At 39.1% G+C, this 13,272-nt stretch overlaps 1 protein-coding gene across 1 annotated transcript; it reads right to left on the reverse strand.

Moving 5' to 3' along the window:
- Nucleotides 1–3,298: 3,298 nt before the first annotated feature.
- Nucleotides 3,299–12,754, reverse strand: LOC308107860 (uncharacterized protein). The gene is made up of 8 exons (XM_080460430.1): nt 12,692–12,754; nt 10,116–10,144; nt 9,302–9,369; nt 7,876–8,181; nt 6,839–7,126; nt 5,861–5,977; nt 5,609–5,657; nt 3,299–4,794 (listed from the first exon to the last, which is right to left on the reverse strand). Exons 1-8 carry the CDS (start codon nt 12,692–12,694, stop codon nt 4,755–4,757), a joined length of 900 nt encoding a protein of 299 aa, XP_080316556.1. The 5' UTR covers nt 12,695–12,754; the 3' UTR covers nt 3,299–4,754.
- Between the last annotated feature and the right edge of the window lie 518 nt (nt 12,755–13,272).

The following is a 13,272-nucleotide window of genomic DNA, read 5'->3' on the forward strand; positions in this document are numbered from 1 at the left end:
TACAGAGGAAGGTCCTCCCTGGTTTGTTTGGGTTAGACAGCAGAGGAATGAGAGGAGGGAGGACACAGAGATACGGCGGAGTGGGAAGTGAGGAGGGGATGATGCCGGGAGGGGGGCAGTGAGCCTGGACAATGCTATCTGAATTTTAAAAAGGGGATAGCAAAAGATGAGGGAAAAGGGGGAGTGGTGGCACAGAGGAGAGAAAGAGGGACAGGGTGGGTAAAGGAGAGAGGAGAGAAAGGTGGCAGAAAGAGAGGAAGGGAGGGCCGGGGTGGATGGCTGTGATGGGGCAGATGGGAGGATAATTAGAGGGAGGAACATAGTGGAAGAAGGGCAATGACGGCAGAGGGAGCAGAAGGAAAGTGAAGGACGGGAAGTGAGAAGGGGTGAGCTGCATGGAGGGGGAATAAAAGAATTAAGGAATGGAAGGAGAAAGATGGAAAGATGGGGGAGGGGGGAAGAGGGGGGAAGAGGGGGGGCAGGGACCGAGGGGTTACATTCCTGAAGTGCAACCAGCCTGGTGCTGCTCTGCTGCCCAATGTAAACACTGGGCCCAGACGTGGACTGACAGCCTGTCACAGAGACTCATGAGAGGAAACATGAAAGAGAAAGCGTGTTTTCAGAGAATAAAATGCATGAAAAGGGAAAAGGGTAGAGCAAGAAACATGTATAATGAAAAAAAAAGGAGTAAAGAGAAATGTTTATTGGAAAAGAAAATTTTGCTGTAATGAATATGTAAAGTGCTTTTGGGCGATCTACCGATTGCACTGCGCAAATGTATCCAAAATTTTCATGAAGATCCGTCAATCAGGCTCCCTAAACCTAATTTATAGCGCCGCAGAATCGACCAACGCTTGCGCATATGGCCGATATGTGCGGTCATTGAGGATCCATTATTTGGACAGCGCAATTGATAGATCGCTCCCATCAACCAAAAGTGCTGGACAAATATATTTGTAATCTCTGCTCAATCCAGAAAGTCTTCTCTCTCATGGGGCCCGTTTCCACCTGGTGTAAACATGCATTTCAGGTGATGCGATCACATGTCGCGAGTCCTAACACAGATTGTTTACACTTGTCTGTATCATGGGTTTTGGACTAGCCACTAGAATTTGGATTGTACTATGTCATTGTACTATGTCACTTCCGCTAAACGGTCAAAAGGCCCAGCGCAGTTATTATCTCAGACTGTCCCCAGACAAAGGCGATGATGTCGATCTCTTCCGTGCTCTTTTCCATAGTTTCCTTGGAAAGTTGGAGAGAGTGAAGCTCAGACCGGCACATTATCGTAACGACAACATGCACTGATGACGTTTATGTATGACATATTTTCAGGTGACGCCACCATCTAAGGACGCACTTGCGACACATGATGTTTACACTGCAAAGCCTGTGTGAAAGCGGTTTGAGGGAAAACGCTTTGGTGCCTGTTCACACTCGCCACATGTGATTAGCTCACCCGAAACGAAGGTTAATGTCAGGTGAACGGGCCCATGGACTTATAAGAAAATGACCCTGGCGTCTCCTATTTTCTTGCGATCCGTGTCCTCTTCCATCTACTCCTCTACCTCCTTCCTGGGCATTTTCCTTTTCTCTTTTCCCTCAATGAACCGGGGCTTCTCGTCTTCTCTCTGCCAGGTGACATCATGTGTCTCTGTGTGAATGAGGAGCGCTCACGTTGCTCTGAATACACATCATGTACCGACTACAGTACATTAACATTGTTTCATTCTCAAGCCAGTTGGAAATCAGGTTGCTGTTGTGGGACGGATCGTGACAAACGTGATCAGGCTCACGGACACGGTACTTAAGTGTAGCACTCAGATGTTGCAATCAGTGTTGTGCAAGTAACTGAACATTTGGGGTCGATTACAGTTATAGTTAGTTGCTTACACATCCAATCTGAGATGCCTTAATGGTGTGCTAATAGTGTAGGTGTATTATTGTAGTGTTACTCTGACACTGTATGGGTCAGTGAAATGACTGAATTACTCATTAAGTTTGTTTTATTGTTTACTGGAAGTCTGTACATGGTTCCTTGCTAACACATAAAATTGTTCTGGACTTACTTTACTACTTCCAGGAAATGTTTTTCTTGATTATAGCTATAGCTCAAAGCAATTAATGATCTAATCCGTCCAGTTTACCCCAGGTAGTTTAAAAGGCCTCTATTTTTGGACAAATGAGAACATGCATACACATTGCAGTTATAGTTAGTGAAAAGTAGGACTTGATTATAGTTATTGTTACTCTTTACTCTTTCAAATTGAGGTACTAATACACTGAAAATGAACAGTTGATTACAGTTGTGGTCACTATCATCAGACCCGGCGTCTTAACAAGTTTTCACAAAAATGTATTATTTCAGTGTTTTCAGTGTTTCAGGGACTCAGTGCAATGTCCCACGAGTTGAGCTGTCAGCACGATGTGGGTCAGCCTGAAGACTGAATTATTTAATAAATTCAGCTAAAGTTACTCACTGGAGTCACTTCGCTACGTACTGATAATCTGTACTTAATTACAGTTACAGTTTTGACAATTAATGGACTTATTTTAATAGTTATGGAAAGGATTAATTTAAATTGTCATAGTTTGTGGACACTGTTATTACAGTTTTCGCAACTATTCACTGTTTTGAATAGCACCGGAGTTACTCAGTTACTGGAATACTTGGATTAGCTATAGTCACGCTTTAAATAGTTACTAATTATCGATACAAATAAAATGCGAATTGAAAAGTAACTCATGCATAACAAACCTTTTAGATTATGATGTTTGGCAATCTGTACTGCATTATTTACTTGTTGCAGTGACACACTGGCTGTGTCGACATCATTGTGCGGGTCAGTGTATCATTTGTTTCATTCATATTCATCTGGCGTCACGTCAATTAGTTTGAAGTCAAACTAATTGGTGTCAAATGGTTGCGCACCAATGCTCTTTTGGTCTGTTGGATTATTATCAGCCATCATTTATGAATAGGACAAAGTCAGGCAGCAGATTTCCACTATCAAACGATAATCAACTCTTGGAAACTTCAGAAAATTGGAACTGCATTAGAGATTTCACAGTGCATTATTGCTGAATTACTGGTGTTGCAGTTACTTTGCCTTATTCCAAACGAAATATTGTAAAACAAAAAACAAAAACAAAAACTACTGGCTCAATAGGCTGTGGCTGTCTTTATGCAGTGTGGTGTTGGGGTTACATCTAGTGGCAGTTAAGCTGCATTGCAATTACTAAGCACTCACTAGGATCATGTTTTATATGTTGTTTTGGAAAAGAGAGAATGAAATTTAAGGCAAGGCACATTTGTTTATAGAGCACCATTCAAACAGAAGGCAATAATTCACAGTGCTTTACAAAGAAATTAAAGAAATTAAAGAAATACAGAATAAAGAAATACATTAAAGCTTAGCTGAAAACATTAAAAAAAAACAAAAAACATGGAAATTTTGAATTGAACGAAATAAAAACATGACATATAAGACTTCACATACAAGAAGGTGCAGGCAAGTTCCTCTATTGAAAAAGTGCATTCAGTGCAACTTCAGGAAATGAAAGCAGAAATGATTCTGTAATTCCCACGAGGTTATTCACCTAAAGTCCTAATGTAACTCGTTCAAAAAAGGAACATGTAACGTTCAACATTCACTTTAGGAAGAAAAAACAAACAAACATATAAATATTTATCAAACAAAAGGAAGAAGAACATACATATTAGCAGCCCTTCAGCCCTTATTCAACATTGCACATTACAAGGGATACTGGACATCGTGGACAAATGACAAAGTGTCGGCAATAACTTAAAATTAATTATGACTTCTATCCAGTGTTCCAGTTTTTGATGTGATAATTTCAGACACAAATAAACTATGGCATCATAATGTAAAAAAAAATTAAAAAAATATCAGAGGTATTTCATAAAGCTTATATCCACAATCAATTCCTTTTTCTTTTTGTTCAGGACGTACAACAGTTTAAAGAAATGAAAGAAACACTGTTGGGAAGGTAAGGGGGAACCAAATACACATTTTTCCACTCAGCATTCGCTTTGTAATTTGTTACTCAATCTTATAAATATATCAAGTTTAAAAGAACAATTTAAAAAAAGATTTTGGGATTTTCAGCATTTGATTCACAGCGGTAAATATTTATCTGACATTACATAATTGAGGAGTTTATAAAAAAAACAAAAAAAACAATGACGAGAACAGAACATTAAAAAGACTAAATGAAGGAATAAAAGCACTTCAGAAAGTGAAAGTGTAGCAGCAGTAGCAGTAATATACTGTATATATATGTATATAAATTTCTAAAAGTCAGAAGTGACTTTTGTCACTAGTGTAACACATTGCAGTGAGGTATACTGTATATAAGAACCTATTTCACCAAAGTACCAACTCCTTTATCTTACTGCTCACACTACTGCGAGGAGTTTTCGCCCATTTCATAACCACATTCTCAACACACACGGGTGGAAAACTCTCTTCTTTGTGAAGAGAGTCAATTCTCTCATTGTCATGTCAGTGACGCAGTGTCCTTCATCACAAAGTGGCTCAATTCTGAACACTTCCTCAAACGCTTGAATGTCAAGTGTCACCGAGATGTGGTTGAATCACCACTTTTGCATGGACGCTCGTCATTCTCGGCCTATACCGGATGCAAATGTGAGACTTCACAGTATGTCTCACATACAGAAACAGTTGACCTTTCAAGATAATGTCAGCTGTTGGTTTCCACTCGCTCCGAAATCAAGAAGCTGGAGACGTCCCATTGAGGGCCCTTCCTTCCCTAAATACCAGAGAACAATATTGACGAAAAGGAGCATGAGTGAGTACTCACAGAGAGTATTACAGTATGACTACTTTTTCAACGTAAAAAAGTGAGAAAATCATTTTTTGGGCTATAATGGTGCATGATTACTGCATCTGTCAGTGATTCCCAACCAAAGGGGGGCGTCAAAGATTCATTGGAGTGTCGGTGGGTGGGGTGGGGGGTTTGCACTACCTACTTGATTTTAAGGGGTATAACAGTTTTTTAATGCCATAAGAATAAGTGAGTCTGCATTTGATTATGTCTCAAAACTACTCATTTTAAGAGTTTACATTAAAAATGTAAGTATTGGGAGAAGAAAAATGGGGGAGCGTCAGTCTGAAGAGAAAGATGAATCCATCAAAAATAAAGAGCGAACCAAGGGAGTTACTGTACATATGGCTTCATTGAAGCAGTGGACAAAATTAGAGCCGAGTACTTCTTTTGCAGCGAAAAATTGGCGAATGAAAGTTTGAAACGGCAAAGTGAAGTGGCACCAGTCCACCAAGCACCCCAAGATCCCAAAGAGTTTCTCCTCAGAGAGAAGGAACTCATCATCACAGAATACAACTAAGAAGCTGTATTTCACATAAAGTGTGTTATAAGGTTCCTTCATGGGGTATTTTTTGTTTCGTTTAGGTTTTTTTGTAATTGTACAGGATGTGGCGACGGTCGTGCTCCAGAAGTTTCAGTGATAAAGATTTTGGTCCCCCCAAAAAAAAGGTTGGGAACCACTGATCTAATGAAAGAATTGAGATTGTTATGTAAACATGAATGATAAACACCCACTTACTCATTGTTGATTGACAGTTCCTTCAGGGGGTTGTCTTCTGCTGATATTCCTGGAACACAGGTTTTGTGGTAAGGCGTACTGCAGTGAGGGGGTTTTTAAAGTGTGGGCGAATGAACCACCCTTACAAAAATCACAGATCATCAGTTTCGCTGTTGCCTTCTAAGCTCTCTGCCACATTAAACCCCATCCCCCCCGACGTAGATTACTACTGGCATACAGAAGTGTGTGTGTATATCGCAGCTTCATCCTTACTCGATTGTCTTGTCCTCTTGCAAAGTACCCACAGAAATGCCAGTACGAGGACTAACCCCAACCCACAGCCTGCAACTATCACCATAGCGATAGAGCACGGTGGAACTCGGGCAGCACCTTCAGAGAGAAAACAAATGTTTTGCAGAGTCAAAAAGATGTTTACTATCAGGAAAGTGCTGTAGTGGCATATTTTTTACAACTATCAACCAGAACCTTATAACTGCCTGAGGTTTCTTTGGATAACAAGCAGCCTTGTGTCACAAGCTATGATGAACTGGGAATGTCATATTGTGTCCTTTTCTTCTAAAAGGATTTGGTGATTGGAATTTCATCATATCAAAATCATTTCAACTCGGGCCAGATCAAGCTCCATGTGACCGAGTGGACAGTCGACCCAGTAATGACCTCCAAACAAATCTACAAACAACCACAACTTTTCCATTTGTTTTAGAGCAAAGAAAATTTTACATCAAGATGTTGTTCACAAAATCGGGGAAAAAAGAAGAAGTCTAATTTCAAATTGATCCCATTTCAAATGATGTCACCGGTGTAGAACTACAGTGAAATGTCGAAATAACTTGTAAATTTTTTTCAACAACAACAAACCAAAAAAAAAAATCAACTCTCTCCTTTTAAAGGGGAAAGTTACATGTTTCTTGTCATTTTTAAACTTCAGACCGTGTTGGTGGGAAAGGTCAGGCCCACGGGCCATATGTTTGAAACCCCTGCCTCAAATAGTCTTGTTCCCATAAAAGTTTTCTTTCTCAACAGAATTGCTGTGTGATATGTGTAGCGAGATTGTTTCATCACCATCAGGATCAGTACATTTTCAACACACTGCAGGAAGTCCTTATAAAAGGCGTTTGTTCATATGACAACAAAAAACACATTCTAACAAGGGCTTTCCATTGAAATTCACACTTCCTAAAACCAAGAGTTTAAAGTCGTGACACAAGCTTTCCTGACAGTAGTACTCACAAATAGTAAAGATGTCGGAGGTGGAGCCATTGACGGAGCAGCTGATGTTTAACTCTCCGCTGGAACAATTGAAGGCTGCAGTGCTGGAGATGTTCAACAGCAAAGTAGTTTCACTATAAACCTCACTGCTGTTCACACTTCTCCACATCTGAGTGCTGTTACTCCCACTCCCGTGTACATTCCATTTCATCTTGGCACTGGGGTATCCACTGTGGGACTGACACTGCACCAGGCAACTGTGGCTTTCATCATTACAGTCCTTTGAGATCGACGGCCTACTGTAAGGAGCTGTGAGAAACGTAAAGGGAAAACAATTTACCTCTGTGGTCTATCATGTGTCCAAAAAAAAAAACAACCAACCGTTTAATTGTTTTACTTCTTCACTTTGATTCTGACTGAGTGCCTGAAATGGCCAAGCGTGCATCAAAACTTTGAAACTCCTTGACTCCCCAGGACTGTAACATCAGTGAAATCATTTCAGGAGGCCCTTCTCTTAATGAGTAAGATCTTTGTCACATCCTTACATTTCAGTTTTCTACCAGGGTATTTTCTTGTTTTCATAAAATTTATATAATGTTTGTTTGTATAGTCCTTTTGACATTGTTAAGACAACTGCCCTGTAATACTCTGTCCTACTCCTTTCCGTTGTTGACGGAATGTAACTCCTACAGCACATGGTCTCGGAGCACGGAGCATGCAAACTATCCCACCATCATATGGCCGTGATCCTATTGGGATATGCCACGAAAGTGATTAAATACATATTGCAAAATGCAGGGTTTCTAATTTATATTATAAGACAAAGTAATAATTCATTGATATATTTCTCTACTGACTTGCCTTGTTAAAAACTGCCCACCTCTACCAGATTGTTTTCTTGTCCAATGGTTTGATTGCAGTGCAAAATAATAGATAATTACAATTGCAACAACAATAATTTAACCCATTTCAAGATATGGAAAAATACATTTTCAACTTCTCGTGTTATTGAGAAACTCTTCAGAGCTGTGGAAAGTTGTAGAAAAATGTATTCATACCTGTGAGCCGAAGACTTATAGGAACCGACATAATGGGTTCAGTCCCAAAAAATCCAATATGACAATTGTAGTCCCCTTCATGTGAGACGTTCAGGTTGTACATGTGTACAGCAAACGCTTTGCGATCCAGTCTTGTATTTTGCCAGATTTCATTTGGTATAATCTTTAAAGAATGAAATCCATTTACGAATGTGTCACCCTTTTGGAAATACATCAGCTTAATTGGCTTTTGCGTATCATTCGTACAGTAAAATGTCGCATTTCCTCCAACTTCCTCTCGGATCTCAATCGAATGTGTGGCACATTCTGAAAGAAACAAGAAAGCAAAGTGTTAGAGCATACTGGGATAAACTTTGTTATTTCATCAGAAAGTGATTACAAGGGATTCTGTTTAGGTTTGTTTAAAAAGAGACACTTAAGGTTAAATGTAGTTATTACCTTTTTTTTGTGTGTGGGTATTACATGTAGTGTACCTATTTATGTTTTCCATGTGGGAGATTGTAAGAAACGTACAGGGATCCCACAGATCTGCTCTTTACTGTCACCTTAGATGTGATATCCTCTTTAGGAAATCATCGAAGTCTTTCGTTTGTTTTATTTTCAGTTTATTCACAGGCTTAGTCTGGAAATTTTTTTGTCGCTTTTCTTTTTTTTTTTTAACTCTGCTATGCTCTATTACAGCGATTGTTCTGAGAAAGAGAGAAAAAACAGGGGCAGGCCTGAACTGCTAAATTTAGGGAAACAAAAATGAGGTATGTATTCTTACTTGCTCAAAAAGAGGAAGGGGAAAAGTGTTGGCTTACTCATGCCTATGTTAAATCTGAACAGGTTTAACATCGGCATGAGTATCTGTATTTCTACCGCATTGACTACAGTATGGGATATTCCTGTGTTATAGCTGTAAAATAGAGATATGAAAACATCATCTGCTCGGGGGTAGTACAAATAAAAGTGAATCCACTATATATTGTATGTTCAGGAGTGTAATGTCTCAAGATTTATTGATTAATGGTAATAGAAAAGAAATCAAAATTTTGCATCGTGTGAATGAGCATAATACATGTCATAAATTAGAATGGGTAAAATTGCAATAGCAATATGAGTTAGGTGACTGAATTTACAGCAACGGGTTCACCTTTGTTTGCACAGAGACATATAATTGGTATGAAACTACACTATTTAACCAATAGAGTGAATTAGTGTATTAGCGTATAGGCAAAGACATCTTAGAAATGCCCTTCACTGACAATCTGAAACAACCCTAAACATTAATTTGGAAAAGGCAAGATTTGTGGCACAGTCGTTGTCCAGGATCACAGCAGATCATGTGTAAAATTGTAAGTGGCTGGTGAGAATATATAGAACTTCTTTTCCTGTGAATCCACAATGAAGATGGATGATGAACTGATATCAGAGGACCTCTTACCTGTCACAGAAAAGGGTCTGATCAAACCCAAAACCACAATCAGCAGTCGAGGGGAAAGTTTGCACTTTCTGGAGAGATAAGAGAGGAGTGTTACAGTCGAGTACAGACAGCTTTATCGCACAATATGTCATCCAGAATGAGAAGGAAAAATATGGCACTTTTCCCAGACACAGCCGAGAACAGTGCCCTTTGTCACAAGCCGCAAATAAAACTAAAATCACATTTCATAGTTTTGTTTCTATAGCACACAACACAAGGTCCTGTCAGAAGTTTTTATTACTGGAAAGCCTCTTAACGTGGTTTGCCAAGTTTCTTTTGTGAATTCACAAAGTTCACAGAACATTTCATCATAGAATTCTCACCACAAAACTACAAAAGATTAAATAAATGAGTCATGTTTTGAAACTGTGAACAGAATAATATTTCCAGAAAAGTGATCTTTATCTCATTTGATCCTTTTTTCAGGCTTGATGGTATGATGCATATGTTTAGAGGGACAAGCCTGAAACTTGTACATCTTATTTAGTTCTCCCCTCTGATCAATACAGTACTTCATTGTTAAGCTAGAATAGTTCATTCAAGTCATCATATCAATTATAACTACATCTAACATAATAACAATCTTACCTACATAAACTGTAATCCTAACTACTATGGACAAAAGGTTTTTCTTGAAAACATAATAATGACTCCACCCAGATATATTCAGTAAATCATGGTGATTGTACCTGAAATCATTACTACTGACTAATGAGTCCTTCTATTTTGTTATAGTCAGCAGGATGTAACAGACAATAAGAGTATGGCTACTTACAGGAAGTAGTTATGGTTGATCCTTGAAGCCTGTTGAAAAAATTGAAATAAATTGTGAAAATAGCAGGATTTATTTATTTTTTCTCTTATTCTGAATAAGAGTATTTTCATTGACTGGCTTCATAAGGCACGCAAAAATGAAGAAGTACATTTGTTTGACAGGTTAGTTCAGCAGGTTAACTGTTCTGAAATTTAGTAAATGGCTCTGGAAAAAAAAGAAAAAAGATTGCACTCAGGTTACCGTTCTGGAAAGATGGTGGTGATTTTGCACAACCGCACAAAATAACACAACCCCACATTGCCACTTAAAGTCATATATTGTATAAATAAACTAAATCCTAATTAAATCCCCGGACCGTTTCTTCACAGTCTATCTTGAGTTGTACGTACGTATGATATTCCATTCGGAAAGAACACACTCAGTATGTATTTGCATCGAGGCACAAAGGTACAGAAGATTTTATGTGGCATCATAGATACCAAAAAGTGAAAGAATAATGTGTATCAACGATAATGTCTTTTATAATACTCCAATCAGCCATGACTTCGTGATCAGTGACAGATGAAGGGATTTGACTTTACATCTTTATAACAACACAGTTATTAGTAGGTGCTAGATCTAGATCTCAAACACTCCTGTAAGGGAATTCCCAAGGGTCTGCCATTCATCTATCATAAGGAAGATAAAGAAGTGAACCGACAACAGGGTGAACACGGGGAGTGAAGGCTGGCAACACATGAGCTACTGTCGCTCAAACTGCTGCGGAAGTCATCGCTGTGTGGGAGGTATTTGTAAAAGATATTTGCTAACTGAGCTGCAATGCTACTCTCAGTTTGAATAACATAAAACACCTGCAAGAAAACACTTGAGATCATGAGATAAGAGGGACACAGAGCACTCTGTACCAGGTCCATGAACTTGTCACTCTCGCTTCTCCAGGTATACAACGCCCACGCACACACGCACACGCACACGCACACGCACACGCACACGCACACACACACAGTTTTTAGTACTCAAGGACGTTTAGTTTCGGTTGGTAACAAGACCGAACTGATCAATTGTGAAAAAAACTACCCACGCCAGGCCTACAACTGTCTTTGAAAGCTGTCAGTCTGTCGCAGTTCGACACACTACTATCAGGGCATTCCCAAATGAAAACCGAGTACATCTGGATCACGCTGGTTGCCAGTTTGTGGTGTCACAGGGTAAGCAGAAGAGGATTCATTTCACAAATCCCAAAATGTTTTAGGCACTTAAAACTAAAAACTACCACTGGACAAAAATGATTTGTAAGTAAAACTTTACAGTTACAACAGTGCAGCAATAAAAAAGTAGAAACAATGTGTAGGGGGAAAAAAGAGGATGTTAAGTGGAAACATCCATGCAGAGGTGGCTGATATCAGCAATGTTTGCAAAGCAGAAACAACATCAGAGGGAATTCCCAAAGCAAACACTATGACTTATTGAGATGTACAAGTTCGATATATATTTCAGGATAGTGGACAATAGAGGTAGCATTCATAGATTTACTGATTCAAAATAACCCCCAGGACAAACAGCTAGCATTGCAACATGCCTTGGCATCATTTTCAACTGATGGGAGTTTTCACACGACTTGAAGAACTCTCACTCAAACCTAGTATCAGTGTCTGAGGACACACCCTGTTGTGCTTCTGAGTCACAGTGTAGTCATTGAATGGTGACTTCCAATTGTGTTTAGAAAGGAAAGGGGATTTTCTTCTGAGTGATAATGACTTGGTGGTGCAATACAATAAATTCAAAATGAATATTTTTTAGCCTATGATCTTTAAGCACCTATGCTTCATAACACAATCTGTGACTATGACTGTGTCACACATTCTGTGCATTACTTCACCAGCATCTGTAATAACGACTTGTATGGGAATCCCTCACAGGACACGTGAGGTAGTGATTTATCAAGACCTGTCAGGTAAGCAATCGTCATGTAAGCTACAGAAGTAAATGCTGCTCCTACATGTGTCCAATTCATTCAGCGTGTATGTTGTGGTTCATTTATTTGTAGAGTGGGTAACACCTGACATAGGGATCAAATGTGCAACATCAAAACCGGAAGCCTTCTTTTCCTTTCCTCTCGCAGTTTCACTTATTTGTCATTGTGTCAACAGCTGACAGTGAGGTGAGATCATCCCTTTACGCCAATCACAGCCGAGAACTATTTATAAAGTTGTCTTTTGTCTTGATACAGTCGTCATGCACTCATTCACACACAGATTTGAAAAGAAATCACACAGCATTTGAAATCACTTAAACAAGTCAGATCCAGCTTAAATGCATTTTGACATTCTGATTCAAACACACGGATGTTAATTCCAGGACATGCTAAACTGCTTTCTTTCTGTGGAAGTTGGGACAAGGAATGCACAGGCTGCTGCTTAAGTCAAGTTTACACAGCAAGAAATGTTACACCCTCATCCTCTCTGATAGTTGCAAGATATCAGTCTTGACAGCAGCAACCTTCTTACAATGTTGCATTAAAAAAAAAAGGCTTTGGATGAGAAACGTGAAGGAAAAGCAGTGAAACATGCTCTTACCATTGTTTTGACTGAAGAGCTGCCAGTAGCCTTTGACTTGCCTTCTGCCCGGTTCTTACTGAAATGAGCAACTTCCTTCTGAGCTCAGGCATGCTATAAATGGGTGGAGCACTATGACGCGGGGTTTCCCTTTATAGAAAGCACAACCTTTTGATTCGAAATCACTTACCACTCCTTTTGACTGTTACAAACAATTAAAAATGCATATGTATCATGATAAAGATAGTCGTTTGCATTAAAAGAACCCAGAAATGCAATTTTTTGAGTTTATTGAGCTGGTTGGCTTGTTTCAAAACATTGCCAGACTTCCTTGTTTATGTCTCAAGTTCATTGCTCACCTGACATGACTCGTAACAATGAATCAGTGGATGCATTTGAAGAAAAAGTCAAAATAGGAATGTGTGCGTTCGACACCAAAAAGGGCGAGAGCTGCAGAACTGAAATATCACAAAGAACATCCACACCAAATAATGAAATAAGTGTAACATAAGGGGTTAACAAAAAAAGATGTAATTAGAATGAGAAAAGATTTCCCTCTATAAAACTCAAAGGCTATCAGCTAAAGGTGTATTCTATTTTCA

The sequence above is a fragment of the Lipophrys pholis genome (genome assembly GCF_963383615.2).
Source record: "Lipophrys pholis genome assembly, chromosome: 3".
Lineage (NCBI taxonomy): Eukaryota > Metazoa > Chordata > Actinopteri > Blenniiformes > Blenniidae > Lipophrys > Lipophrys pholis.

Excerpts from the sequence above, each read along its gene's own strand:
- LOC308107860 (XM_080460430.1), bottom strand. Across the intron at positions 9,370-10,115 it reads ATCAACCATAACTACTTCCT|AAAGTGCAAACTTTCCCCTC; the intron begins GTAAGTAGCCAT and ends TTATCTCTCCAG. Across the intron at positions 4,795-5,608 it reads GAACTGTCAATCAACAATGA|GGAAGGAAGGGCCCTCAATG; the intron begins GTAAGTGGGTGT and ends TCTGGTATTTAG.